The sequence below is a fragment of the Seriola dumerili genome, unplaced genomic scaffold (assembly GCF_002260705.1).
Source record: "Seriola dumerili isolate Sdu_G_001 unplaced genomic scaffold, Sdu_1.0 BDQW01000002.1, whole genome shotgun sequence".
NCBI classification, from domain to species: Eukaryota; Metazoa; Chordata; class Actinopteri; order Carangiformes; family Carangidae; genus Seriola; species Seriola dumerili.
The window spans coordinates 6,880,166-6,894,957 of record NW_019174257.1 but is presented as its reverse complement, the minus strand read 5'-3'; the positions used below and the strand labels follow the sequence as shown (position 1 = coordinate 6,894,957).

General features: G+C 38.5%; 1 protein-coding gene across 1 annotated transcript in view; it reads right to left on the bottom strand.

Moving 5' to 3' along the window:
• The window catches only part of LOC111235424 (E3 ubiquitin-protein ligase rnf213-alpha-like), a 37,284-nt gene that overhangs the window by 21,582 nt on the left and 910 nt on the right, over positions 1-14,792 (bottom strand). Inside the window, exons 4-17 of the mRNA XM_022763924.1 lie at positions 14,225-14,398; positions 13,243-13,395; positions 11,064-11,683; positions 10,481-10,640; positions 10,185-10,402; positions 9,037-9,174; positions 8,436-8,591; positions 7,015-8,272; positions 6,169-6,353; positions 5,854-6,009; positions 2,014-5,595; positions 730-860; positions 424-519; positions 184-305 (exon numbers count right to left, since the gene is read on the bottom strand). Coding sequence (XP_022619645.1) covers positions 184-305; positions 424-519; positions 730-860; positions 2,014-5,595; positions 5,854-6,009; positions 6,169-6,353; positions 7,015-8,272; positions 8,436-8,591; positions 9,037-9,174; positions 10,185-10,402; positions 10,481-10,640; positions 11,064-11,683; positions 13,243-13,395; positions 14,225-14,398 — 7,149 coding nt within the window. The remainder of the gene's footprint in view (positions 1-183; positions 306-423; positions 520-729; positions 861-2,013; positions 5,596-5,853; positions 6,010-6,168; positions 6,354-7,014; positions 8,273-8,435; positions 8,592-9,036; positions 9,175-10,184; positions 10,403-10,480; positions 10,641-11,063; positions 11,684-13,242; positions 13,396-14,224; positions 14,399-14,792) is intronic.

The window sequence follows — 14,792 nt, the reverse complement described above, 5'->3', positions numbered from 1 at the left end:
AATTTGTGTTTGAAAAGTGCTATATAAATCATTATTACTGTACTGCATATTGTGACATTGATATTGAGTCGCTGACAAGAAATAGACCAATTTGGTACGACTGTGTGTGTGTGTGTGTGTGTGTGTGTGTGTGTGTGTGTGTGTGTGTGTGTGTGTGTGTGCGTGTGTAACAGGTGAACTAACCGCCTTGAAACCCAACATAGGAGGTCCCACCCTCAATGCGAGGAAGTTTGCTGACAAAGTACACAAAAGTCTTTGTGTTGTCTGTAGTGGCCCACTTGCTCATTTCATTGATGCATGAATATCTGAGAAATCCAAACATGAAACATATGTAAAAGAAAAAAGTGAAAAAACATGAGCTTTTGTAATGACATTACAGAAAGATGTGAAGGAAAGTAATTATGTGATCATTGTCAAACTCACTTGGCTGACGAAAGAATATTCTTTCTGTGTGAATCTTCATCATACTCTGTTTGGATAATGAGCACTTTGTCTTCATGTGTTGAGCCAAGAAATTCCCTAATACCAAGACAAAGGCACAACTTACATTTGAATAGACATATAGACAGTGTACGTATACAGAATAATGTGCAATTTTATCAGTTCAGAAATTGTCCTAAAGAGAAACCCAAGAAAACTGAAGCACAAGGGTGTGGGTAAAGGTCATTGTTTAGATTGAAATGAGGACCTCGGTAAATATGATACGCTTTTCATACTGTATTTACAAACCTGATTTCCTTGAGAAAAGAGTACTCTGTGTCAAACTGCTGCAGTGATAGCAGCTTGATGTAATCAAGCTTTGTCACATTTTGCAGTTCTTGAGTGTCTCCTGCAGTCAGTAGTCTGGAAAATGTGGTGACCTTCGAAAAAGCAAAAGAATTAAGAATTACGCAGGCAATTTCTTTTTTGCTATTACTAATAGAAAAAGCCACCCATATATACTGTTACATTGTTCTATGTTGTGAGTCTGATTTATAATGAATACCACAAGTTAGGATTTGGCTGTTTAGGCAGTTTATACAGTAATTACTTATTTTATAAACTTTTCCTGTATGTTAATTTTTTCTCATGTACTAATGCAAATTGAAATTTCAACAGGCTTTTATCAACAACAACAATAACTATTATGTACTATAAAACCTGAAATAATTTGGTACTTCCATATTTAAAAATGGGGGAAATGAACAATTTAAAGCTAACTTAACAAAAGGTTAAGTGTAGGTAGAGATGTACCAGTACCAGTAAAGCAAGAGCTTGTTATTCCCTATAGATCAAAAACCATGTCTTGGGCCTAGGGTCTGCCCCCTCTGCGGCCAACTACTGACAAAGCACCCTGGCCCCAAACTCCTCCTGGTTGAAGGCAATAATTGAAGCCATATTAAAGCTGTTTCATTTACAATGGCATGAACTTGTATAGCACTGTTGAAAATAACAAATTTAGATCATGGATGTGTGGGTGACACTGACCTGAGAACTGAGGTAAACCATAAACAGTCAGCATTTCAGTGAAAAACTCCTCCTGGGGTAATACTGTATCACTGCCAATGTTTTCTATTATGATTCCTACTAATGTGGCAAGATGTTTCTGGATATTTTTATCAGTAAAATTAGAACTTTGAAGTAAAAAGTGTAAAGTGTATATTGATGTTAATAATGATGTGAATACACTTAAAATATCAAATCTGAGTGTGATTGGTCTTGGCAACAGTCCCATTTGTTTCTGGATAAATTGTTATATCTTCCCCCTTTGTGGTGGATTTCTCTCTGATTATTGAATGTCAGCACAAACTGATGAATATTAAGAGTACTTATTTCTGAGGGCCTGGCATAACATACTGTATGCCAGATGATTGCTTTGATTGACATACAGTACCAGTCGAAAGTTGTTAAACTGAGAACAAAATTAATATAAATGGACCCAAAATTGTTAGGTATATTCCAATAGCTGTTTACCAATGTTTTGCAGTGGGGTTTTGCTGTAATATTTGATAGCATAGTAAAAAAAAATATTACCTCAGTGAAGAAGAAGCTGGGCAGTTTCAAGTGCTGTGTGTGATAGACAATGTAGTCTCCCAATGACCTGTGCATCTCCTCTTTAACATACTCTTCTGTTAAATGTTCTGTTTCCTCATCAGGCAGTCTGGATTTGTCCAAACGAACGACAGAGTCTGGGGTAGCACAGTTAAGCAGAGTGTTTTTGGCTTTGTCCAGCATGGTCTGTGCATCTGTTTCATCACTGTGATTCTTGGTTACTTGCAAGACCACAGACGAGCATGTGTCTGAGTGGTAACCGATAAAGACATCACTTGGAACATATTGCTTTTTCGTGGAGTGTTGTCTGCTTAAGGAGACAAAATCATCAACCCATTCCTGTAGTTGACTGGCAATGTACTCCTGCTCATCACTGAGAACAGTTTTCATGTCAAGGTAGTGCTTCTCCAACCTGTTAATCAGTGGGATTGGAAACTGCTTGTAGACCACTTCTTTCTCTTCAATAACAATGAGCCTGAAGTTTTTGTGAACTCTGCATTTCACTCGATGTGTTCCCAATCCAAGATCAACATACTTTTGACCCCCTAGGGTCACATAGTATTGGTTGAGAGCATCATACAGACTTTCGTACAGATTCTGAAGGTTCAGAAGCACAACTGTCTGTCCAGTCTCCATGCAAACCTTCACACGATTGATGTTCCTACAAATCTGCGTGTACTCCTGATCCTTTGGGAAACTAGACCCAAAGATGATCTCTGGATGGATTTGGTGACAGTGGAATATCTGTTGGACAATCTGAAGAGCTGCATAGTTTTTTGTGAGGATTAACAGGTAACGATTTTCCTCCACTTGGCAAGCTGAGATGCTTTGATCGACCATATCAATGGTGGTGACTTTGGCGTTTGCGCAATCCTCCCTGAGTTCTTCATTAAATATGGCCATCACATCCACATCATCTTTTCCACTGAAGTTTCTCAGGACTGCTCTGGTGATTTCATCTGAAGTAGGACACTCATTAGAGATTTTGGTAATTGAAAATACCATCTTTATCAGACTGTAGAAATCCCGCAGACCAAAAAAGCCTCTGCCTTCTCTGCATACTGTCATATAAGCTTTTGCAAAGGGCTCAAAGAGGCGTCTGATCTTTTCAAGAACCTTTTCTTCAGAGGAGCATATCCCCATAGCACTTTTTATCAGCTCTTGCTGGTTTGGATCTCCACGGGACACAAATATCCCACGATTCATCTTGGCAGGGTCCAGTGCCCAGTTGGAAATTCCAATGAACCCTACCCGTTTATGGGGTTGTGGCTCATCATCAACACAGCCCTCTTCCAGTAGTGGGTGCAGTGTTTTCAATGGCATTTTAGGGGAATCCTCAGCCAATCCAATCTCATCAAGAACAACCACTGAGATGTATTCATCCAAGTTTTTGCTTTCTTGAAAGCGGGCACACTGTTTGAATGTGTTGATGATTCCTTCAGGAGTTGAATGAGGGCTGCACTGGAAAGACACCAGATGTATCTGTTTCAGCTTCTTGTAGAGATCGGAATGTGAGGCAGGGCCCTGCATTGCATCTGCAACTAGGGTTTTGGACAGTGATTTGGAGCTCCCTGGTTTCCCAACAATAAACAAGGGAATTCTTAGCTCAACACAGATCACCATCATGAAGAAATTCTCTTTCAAAGCCTCATTTCTGGCTATTGTCTTACCCATGGGTACCCCATTGAGTAGGAGGTCCTGCATGAGTTGGATTTCCCACTGTATTATCTTTGTGTTGTATTCAACAGGAAGCAACTGGCTGATAGTTGTCCAATATGGCTTTTTGTCCTCCAAGCAAGACTGATAGCACACTCCAGTGGCCATCAAGAGTGACCAGATTACTCTGTCACATGCAGGTAAGAATCGTAGCTTGTTTGTGTTTTTTTTCTTCTGAACTTGCTCTTGAAGGAACGCTCTCAGTTTCATAGCAAACATGTGGTGATTTTTGTGAAACCATACCAACACTTGCATGCAACGTTCAACATCCCTCAAACTGACAAAGCTACATTCGTCTTTCCTCTCCCTCATGAACTTTTGTGATAATGACATCACCTTAGTTATAGTTGGAATATAACATTTCTCAATCATGTTGGCCTTCGCCTGTCTTTGCACTATTTGTTTGATATACATTTGCTCTGTAGAGTCACTGAGCTGCCCAAAGTCCCAAACAAGAGGAATCATGCTGGGGGGTAACACATGAACACGATACACAAGCTGGCGGAGAGGGATGGACCCAAGCCTGTCAACAGTTTCCTCAGCCCTTACCCGGTAGCCCAATCCTGATGCCTCTAGCCTTTCTATCATCTTGTCTGTATGCTTCCTGTAGGGGTTGCAGGCAGCAATAATCTGCAGTCCTGTTTGAGAACTGAGTTGTTGTCCTTGCACAGAGTTATCACAAATTATCTCCTTGATGCTGCTGATGGCGTCTGTGGTGTTTGCTTCATCAAAGAAGAGAACTGAGTCAAATTCATGGTTCTCCTTATTGGCCATTGCAAGAGTTTCTGCTTCCTTCACTTTCTCGTGTATCATTTCTGATGTAGTTCCTCCATGAACCTTGACCAGTTTCATGTTTTCTGCTGGTGCTCCACATCTTCGCAACTCACACATGAACTTTATGAGCCTTGTCTTACCACATCCCGTCTCACCCATTATGATGACAGGGATACCACACTTAAATCGCATATGGATTGCCATCATTTTGAGGATATTATCAGTGGTCAGTTCATATGTTTCATCAGGATCTGTTGGCCACTTGATGCCAAGCACACTACAGAGATGCTCAATCTTGTCAGCTCGAGGAAGCTGATCAAAGTCCCTGTTAAAAGGTACTCTCTGAAGTCTTAAGGCGGTGTACAGCTCTTGAGTCATGATGTTTTTCTTTATCACTTCTTCTGTCAAAGGATTTATGGCATCAACCCCTTTCTGGGCATTGAGCTTGAGGTGAAACCCAATGAAAGTCATGGACGTGTGGTCATCATTAAAAAAGATGTATGGATGTGGCTCAGACTCCCACTTTTTTCTGATGAGGAATGGAGCTAAGTCTCTTTCATTAAGCCCACTGATTTCAATTTGTTGCCTCCCTGGGCTCTGGTCAGTGATGCATAGTGATGGGGTTGCAAAGTCTTTGGACATCAAGATCATAAACTCAACCACAAAGCTTTTGAAGCCACGAAGAGTATCGCCAACAAACTCAAAGTTGCAGAAAACTGAGTCCTCGCAGTCTTGCAATTGAAGATTTAGGAACCAGACAAAGTTACGTAGCTCCGCCCATGATGGATCTATTATGCCACAGTGGATTAAAATTATCTGAAGACACTTTCCATGACTCCCTTCAATGCCCTGGTAAGTGAAGTTGTCAAGATTCTGATTGTTGTAAAAACGTGTGAGGTACTGGTATGGTCTCTGGTAAGCTTCACTCCTGAAACACTCATCATCCATGAGGGGGTCTGCACTCTCCATGTCAGCGTTTTCCTCTCTCCTCATTTCCAAAGCCATAACCTCCTTTGGTGGACGACAAAACACCTTAGGGAAAATGTCCGAAAATGCAAAGTTTTCCTTTCGTCCCTAAAAATTAAAAATATACATATTTATATGTTGTTTATAATCAATCAATCAATCAATCAATCAATCAATCAATCAAGTCTATGCTCTATTAATCTCACTAATATGTATACATTCCTCTGCTAGCTACTGCACCTGTATATCATACTTAGCAATAAACATTGTGCTATCTGCAACTGCTACAATAATATCAATAATAAATGAAACCAATAATATGATTTCATCTGAAGAACAATGAACAAACAGTAAATCTCAACTTACAGATCTGGGGGCATATCCAGGCGGACAATTCATGGATTCCAGTAACTCAATGATGTACAAGTCTTTGTGGCTGCAACGCCACATCCGTCCATCTGAATCCATCAGGTACCGCAAAACGAAGAGCTTGAATAGGAATTCATTCAAGCCTTTTTGCACCTGTTTATCATAATTTGCATCGTTAGGAAAAACTCTTGTTATTGAATAAAGCAAAGTTTTGACAATCTTAAGGATTCTCTGAGAACAACTTTGTTGGAACTTTTCATAGGAACTTTTTATAGGAAGTTTCATGATTATAGTTATATAAACTTTGCTTACCGAGGATGTGACATCAAAGTGAAACACTTTGATATCTTTTTGTTTTGGTGTGTCATACAACGATTGGAGAACCTTGTGGTCATCAACCTCATGATCAGTTAGTCGGATGCACTTCTTAAATGCGGTTTCTGGTTCAACACTTCTTTCCAGCTTTTCATACAATCTTTGCACATACAAAGACTTACCTAAAAATGGTGAAATTAAAATATATCATTTGGCTGACTAAATCATGGCATTAAATGTAACTGAGCGGGGTTTAATTCAGTTTAATTTTTTTTGCACTTTGTTTTGTAAAATGAATAATGTATGATTGATTTCAGTCAAAGCAACGTATATAGCCTACATTTAAGGTTATTTTCAAAACCACTGAAAACAAACAAAAAAATAAAAATCACAAATTGTGGTATATGTCTCAATGATATGGTAAACAAATGCATAATCCAAAACTGAGAATGCTTGTACTTTTCGAAAGGCAAGCATCAGTTAGTATGAAAATTGCTGTAAGATTTACATTCAGATTGCTCATATACAATCCATTTTAAAAGGGTCACACTGGTAACTGCCAAATGCACAAATAAAGACTTGTGGAATAAAAGGCAGACTTACGCAGTCCTATGCAGTCATGGAAATGCATATGGATGCAAAGACTGTCATGATACTTATTGTTCAATAAGAAGTTGATTTTCCACAAATTTAAATTTATAATACTGTATCAGGCATAACCATAGAAACTGACATTATTTCTTTAGTTGGTTTTGTTCATGATCTGCATAACTCCTTATATCACACTGGCACAGATATTAAATTAGTGATATGAGAAGAACAAAAAGAAAAACTACTGCTCACCTACTCCAGCACGTTGGGAGGCCACAATACCAACAGAATGGCCACCTTTGAACAGGGCATTCTTGTGATCTGATGTGACAGTGTAATGCCTCGACAAGTACTTCTGGATTGTTTCCAATGGCTCTTGTGGCACAAAGTCTCTTTTGAACTGACTGAATGCAGTGGGGATGTAAGTGTGTTCTCTGTCAGAGCTGCACAAGATCACTAGCCTGTACTCATGTTTAAACAGAGAACGCAGTTTCTGAAAACACTTCTCCACTGCACAGCTCACGTCATAGGTTAGTTGGTCTGCCCAAAGCATTGTGTAAATCTTCTGGCCACTGTCACCTGGTGTGACACATCTCCTCAGGAAAAGCTCTACTTGCTCATGTGACGTTGCAGGGGTGCACAACAGAACCTCATCATAACTTGGCAGTGGCTCATAGTCACTGGTCATGTACAAGCAGATACTTGAAGTCAGGACCTCATCGTAAGGGCAGACTATGAGATTAGGCTGCTTTGAGGAGAAACCTTTTGGGAGCTTTCTTCTGATTGAATTGTCTTTTGTCTCTGAGAGCACTGGTTCTTCCCATTCATTTTCAGTTTGGTTTTCTGTGACAGTCATTATTTGTAGTAGTCCCCCTAAACTCCTCATGTCCAAAAGGTCATGGAAAAATATTCCCTCATTCTTCATGTAGGCATTCCACAACTCCTCCAGTTCTTTCAAACCAACAGTCTGGTCTGCCTCGTCTGCTGGTTTGGCTGAAGACATATTGCTGTCATCCTGGTGAAAAAAGAGGCTTTGAAAGTGAATACCTTCATCAATCCTTTTGCCAGCCTCAAACTGATTGCAAAATCTTCCCCACGTGGTCCAGACATCCGATGTTGTGCAGTTTGGTTTGATAAAAGAGAGCATCATCAAAGCATCATCCTCTATTTCTGCATTTAGATTTGTCTGTGTCACAACACTACACAGGTAGAATAGTTGTTCTGCTGTGAAGTAGTTTAAGTAGTAGTGATCAGATCGCTGTTTGTCCATGAAGTTTCGCCAGTCATCAAGGAACAACTCCATCTTCTTTGACAGTGCTGTAAGTTGTTCAACTAGACTTCCGCATACTTGGATGTGATGTAGGGTCTTGCAAAAGTTGATTTCCATAATAATACATGGATCACACTGGGTTTTGCAATAAATGTTGGCTTCCCAACACCTGAAGAGTGGGTTCCCTGCAGCATAAAGGTCTACAAATGCTTTGGCAAGCCTTTGGACAGTGTCGAACACCTGAATATGAAAAAAATAAAGTGAGATTACAGGCATCAAAAAATTAATGCATTAATTATTTTAAACATTCCATTTTACACTTTATCCAGCTTGCAGGAACGCAGATTTAAACTATAAATATCTTATAACACAATTAAAAAAATATACTGTCAATATACAACACCTCAGTGAATTGTTCCACTTCACTTTGATTTTGTTCCCCTTTTCCAGACATGAGCATAAGCTTATTTTGCAACTCTTTCAGGTCCTCATAGGTGCATGTCATATTCTTCTCAGGTCCGTCCTGAATTTGCAGCATCAGGGAAGTCTCCAAAGCAAGCTATAAAAGGGAAAAATGTATATGTTATGGAACACATTACAGTGTTTATTCAAGGTTCTTAGACCTTACAACTATCATCACATGCACAAAATAAGAATAGCCAATTTGGTTTTGTTAATTTACATATGCATTGTTAATACTTTATAAAAATGTTTATTTCTTAGTTTCTTCTTTAACACTGATATAAAATTAGGATGAAAGATAAGAGTAACCATAACAAAAATACAATATTTTGTACCAAACAAAGCAACGCCCATTTGTTAGTTACTACCATAGGAAAGTTTATAAAATGAAAAACACTTTTTTTTAAAGTGCTCTCTACTTTGTTAAATGGATCAAGCCCAGTTTAGGTGATTGACAAGCATTTTAATAAGACTATCAGGTTTGTTTTTTTAAGTAGTCCTGTAATTCTTTAAAATTCAAACATTAATTTCATGCAGTGTACCCTTTTCTGATTTTGGGCCTTTATGGTGTATATTCCTCTCTCATTGATGGATTTAGCCAGAGACAGAGATGAAAATTCAACAGATCCATGGCTTTCTTTAACGGTCTTCAACCAATCCAGATGACGTGCTGTATCCCGCTGAAATCAGACACCAGACAAAAAAAAGATCAGCGTGTAATTCCGGCTGTAATTGAACCAAATAATCAGTACAGGGCTGATTGCTTGGCCTGCATCAATCCAGTTTACAGCTGTCTTGAGAATATCATCCAAACAATTTCTTAAAAATGACCTGAAGCATAATGAATGCAGACAATGTACAGATCATCTCTGGGGCTGTTAGGGAATACAATATCTATGTGTAAATGTGTAGGCTCTAGGTTTAGAAATTTGTACGTGTGGTTTATTAACTGTGCTCTGGGATTCATAGCCTGTGCCCTCAGACCAATGCACTCAAACAACTTGGTTTGCAAATGCAAAGCACAGTAAATAAAGCGTTATACAATGAAAGGGGTGAATCGTCCAATGCGCAACTGAATATAGCATAAAATGTACCCTTAAATTTTGCAAGCAAACGACAGTAAATACAGTGTTACACATGTCCCATCCCCAGGTTGATGCTCTTGTCAGTGTTGGAGCCTCCATGTGAGATGCGTTGGTTGGGTGATTGTGTGTTTTTAAAACTTGTGCAGCACACTCTCAGTGGAAGGTATAGCTGCAGATTTCTGGTTTAACAGCGCTGTGATGGGCAGGTGTCAGGTCTGTTTATAGTGTTTGTGTTCTCTGAAAGATGTCACAGCACGGAAAAGGGGTGGAAATTAGTGTGTTCACCTCGGTGAATGCCTTTGAAGATTGCTCAAATTTAAGGAGGAGGAGACACTGCAACACACTTTAACCATATTATTCACTTAATCTTAATCTCACTTAATTTCATTGGGATTTTGGAGAGCTACTCCCTGTTTCAACCTTGACATATTAAACTTTATGTAGCTGTGTATGTGCTGAGTTATAAATAAAATACCTTGTGAATTAATTTTCACCTTAAAATAATTTGGTTTAGACAATATGATAACTTTCTTGATTGGATGTGGTTCAATTGTAGTTACAAAGTCAGTTTATGTATGGTGGAAACAAAAAGGGTGGAATCTCACCAGCTTCCATGGTATATTTCTGTCATTTTCAAGTGCCTTCCACAGTTTCGTGGCCGCTGCCTTGAAGTCCTCAAAGTCAGAGTCCTGCTTCAGTCCATACAGTATGGACGAGTAACCAAGGACGGCATCATGAAAACAGGCCACTCGATCCACATCCAGGTCATTTTCTCCAGCAGAGATGGATGCCAGATCGACAAAAACTTTGAGCTCATTGATATCTGCAATCACAAATTTCCTTTAGCTGATATGAATTTTTGTGTTTTACTATTGGTAACAAAGAATGGCATCTACTGTACCTTCAAGTGCTTCTTTAACCCACAGCACAAAGTTTCGTCTCAGACTGAGTTCCTCAAGACATTTCCTGCGATTATCTGTAATGTCCTTCAGAATATTTTGGGCCTTTATGAAGGTATCATCTATGCAATCCAGGCTGTTTTTCTTGAAGTCAGCTTGATTCTGAAAATGCATATGTACAAAATGAAATAGCTGAGTAAATGATTCATAATTCCAGTTTAGATGGTGGTTTAAAAACCTAATTGTCAAAACAGTTTATAGCTACAGAAAGTTCATTTTCCTCAAAACTAAATCTATCTAAGACTGAGGGTGTCATAATTATTTCAATTTCCACTTTACATTTCAATTTGCATTTTCCAGAGTATTTCAGTATTTCAAGACCAAACTATTCTTCAACTAGAAATGTGTACAGTGGAACAGCTAATTACTTTTTGACAGCAACATACTCTAATATGTCCATAATCATGTGCACCTAGAAAATACATTATCCCCTATGAATGAAGCCCTTGTCTATAGGCCTGTTAATGTCTTACAAGTAAAGACAGATGTTTCTTTATAAGACGCTTATTAACGTTGGAAATGTACCATTTGCAGCAGTTTCTCCAGTACTGTGAAGTCTCCTTCTGGACATAGTGTGTTCCTGATATCCATGATGATTTTGGCAGATTCCATTGCCAGATGAAGATCATGGTAGTGTTGAATCTGGGAAATCCTTCCTCTGATCCATTTTCTGTTATCAGTTGGATTTATTCTGCACATGATGTCTAGATCTTTCTGCAATTCTGCATACTTTCCTTCATAGATCTCAACCATGCTGTCTATTTCCTCCAGCAACACTTCCCCACTCTTCAGACCACTATAAAGCCCTTCATACTTGCTGTAGCAGCTCTGGAAAATGTTGTGGTAGACATGGTCAAGAGTATAGATTTCTTCATTTCCATCAAGATGTTCAGTGTCATCTGTATCAGATTGGTCTCTTGACAGCTCTTCTACTTGGGTCCTCCAGCACATTTTGAAGATTAAGCTATCTTTAATGGCATGTAGTTCTGAAGCCATTTGACGGGTCACATCACAAAGGTCAAAATAAGTGACCTTCCCAGTTGTAGAAGAGGTCTGTCCATCAAGAGTGTAAACCTTCATAAATTCATTGAGATTCATCATCTCGGTGTTCTGATGAAGTTTTTTGTCCAAACCCTCGAAGTCCACTGTGGATTAAAAGGATATTATTAATAATGTATGTTCATATACATGTTCTTCTACTATCCTTTTAGTCCTAATGCTACAATATAAGAATATAAGATCTTCAAAGTACAACTTCACAGATCCCCTTTCAATGTAAAAGAATAGCAACTTGATAGTAATGCCAGATTAACTGAACTCCTCACCTTGTTGCACAGAATTAGGGTAAGCAGCCCCAGCAGAGTAATCATACTGACTTTTGGCATCCTAATGATTATATTTGAATTTGAACTTTATTTTATTTGATACGGACAATGCAGTTTAACATAGTTCCAATACAGAGTATGAAACTGATACTAACTGATAACTACCTTTACTAAATTTATTAATATTACTGATTTACAATTGCCATACACCGTCTTCCTAGATACTCCGTTACTGTCTTGTCCTGGATATATCTGGAAAAAGCCTCTGGGGCTGGGCTGTTGATACATTTAAAGACTAATTTGAGAAAACAAAAGTGAGTGAAACTCTCAAAGCTAAGTAGATTGTATCTTTTCAGGATGTGACAGTGATGCCACCGGACAGGCTTTCTGTCCATCATATGTCACAGGATTCAAAAACACAGGAGCTGTCAAGCGAGGGGAGTCTATTGGTATCGCTGGTCAGTGTTTCTGCACCCCCACTGAGAAACACCTTGGCAACTTTCTGATAACCTCAAAGAGCAAGCATTGACAAACCTGTATGTTGCAGTACAGCTGGCAAAGAGTTAAGTGCTGTGACAACACAGATGTACATTGGGTATCTACATGAGAGGCAATCATCAGTCAATTGTCTGTAACTGTATTCTTAATCCAAGAGAACATAATAAGGGAACAAACCAAACAAACCAGCTATTTCATGGTTAATATTGCTGCGGATGTTGGACGCACCATAACTGTAAAAACTATGGGAGGTGGTATCTTTTGACTTAACTCGCTACACCAGACTACACAGAGGACGTTAAAAGGTTCCATGAAGTGGTTTTCATTGCCAAACTGCAAATTTCAGATATTTCCTAGTCCCCTAGTTCAGCCCCTCCCCTGCCCTATTGGAATTGCAGAAGATGCTATTCGTCACCATACAGCTGGCACTCAGGTAAACAGCTGGCAATGCTCATTCTCTGCCTGTTTAAGCTATGGACGTCCCTAGATCCTTTACTTTTTGCTGCATCAGTGAAAGAAATCCCCAAAAATGATCAAAGAAACGCTACATTTTTTGTACAAATCAGTACATGGTTTTGGTATTAGCATACAACTGTTCTTGGTCTTGATTATCACTTTCCCTAAATAAATGTTTTATTCCAAGTCAGATTTGAAATATTCCCCTTCACACAAATTTTTATCATCTGAATCAGGAGTCAGTGACTGTTTAGTGTGTGTGGTACATATAGTACAATAATAATGTAATAATCATAATAATACAATAATTCTAGAAATAATGATGATAAACTACACCATAGCATAGCATCTTGATCCAAAGACAAGGTTTCTTAAAAACACTTGCATGCTTACATAATTTTAAGCTGTGTGCCAGCACTGCCTACCTTTGACATGTTGGGGAAGCTCCTGGCAGATTTGTAGAAGATCCTTGGCCAGTTCCTTCTCACTGTGGACAGCTTCTGCTTCGTCTTTTCTTGATCTCAGTAATCTTTTTAGGTTCATGTCATCTTTACAGCGACCATCATCACAGTGACCATCTAGTGGAATATGAACAGATGAAGAAATGTGAAGCTCAACAAAGATTAACACCCACAGGAGTGTCCACATAACAGGTTCATATGCACACATCATCACAGTGAATATGAAGACAGGTAGTGGCATGCTCCCAACCAGAGGTTCAAGATATATTTCAAGATAAATCTGAGGGATTGTGAGATGATTCATGGGGTAGAATAAGAAAATGTTCAAATTTGCTACATAAATTTGCATTAACTTTTAAAACATTTGTCTAATCTTTGCTTTTTGTGCAGTATTGAATAATTTGAACTCCGTGGGCCTCAAACACTTATTTAAATGAAGCCATTTAAGAAGCTTCAAAAGATTATTTCACACAATCAAAGAAAGCACATCTAAACTCAACTTTTGTTTACGAAGATCTGAATATATCCACAACAGAGACTTCTGCTGCCCAGGCAATTTATTGGTGGTTAAAGTGAATTTGTTTGTGAAGATGAAAACACTAAAGTAGTTGTTAATCTCAACAGCAATGTCTTTTTAGAATTTATTTAATAATTTTTATGCTGTTTAAAAACAAGTAGTCACTACTGAAAACTAGATGAACTATTGGCAGTGAGACATGTGGAATATCTACAGGGACTGGTTTCTGGAATGTGCAGTTCAGATTTCAAAATTATTTTTTTCTATGCTTTAAGCATCAGAAATTCAATCTGTCCACTGTATTTTGACTGCAGCTGTATACACACACAATCTGGAGTAAGAAGTAGAAAAAGACATAAAAAGAAGACAAGAGTCAAAGGAAGAGGTAGCAGAGCAGAGAGGACAGCAGAAATAGATATTTGTATTCACCTATCTTCAACAGGTCAATAAATTCACATCCTTTGTGAAGGATTTGGTTTAAAGTTTTCATTTGGATTTCTCCACTGAGGAACTTCTCTGCCACAGATTTGAAGGCTGAACTTGCCAAAGTCATTCTGATTTGTGCTTCATCTGACAATTTGTCAATGAGTCTTCCTTTTGCAGCTGAAAAACAAGCATGCAAACATAAATTATTGTGTTATGTACTGTACAAATAAAGATTAATAAAACACACACACACACACACACACACACACACACACACACACACACACACACACACACACACACACACACACACACACACACACACACACACAAAATTTACTATTATTTAATACCATGGGTTTTTTTGCAAAGTTTCCTGTTGATTAATGCTATGATTATGACTTTTAGCTGTATACTTCAACACCGTCAGAGATTATAAATCAGTGGTTTCCAACCTGTGGGAGGGGACCCACTGGTGGGCTGTGAAAGTATTGCAATTGGGCCAACAAATCATTTGCAAAACAGAACAATTTTGGTGAAAACAAGTAAAAATACTTGTTTCTAAAACAAA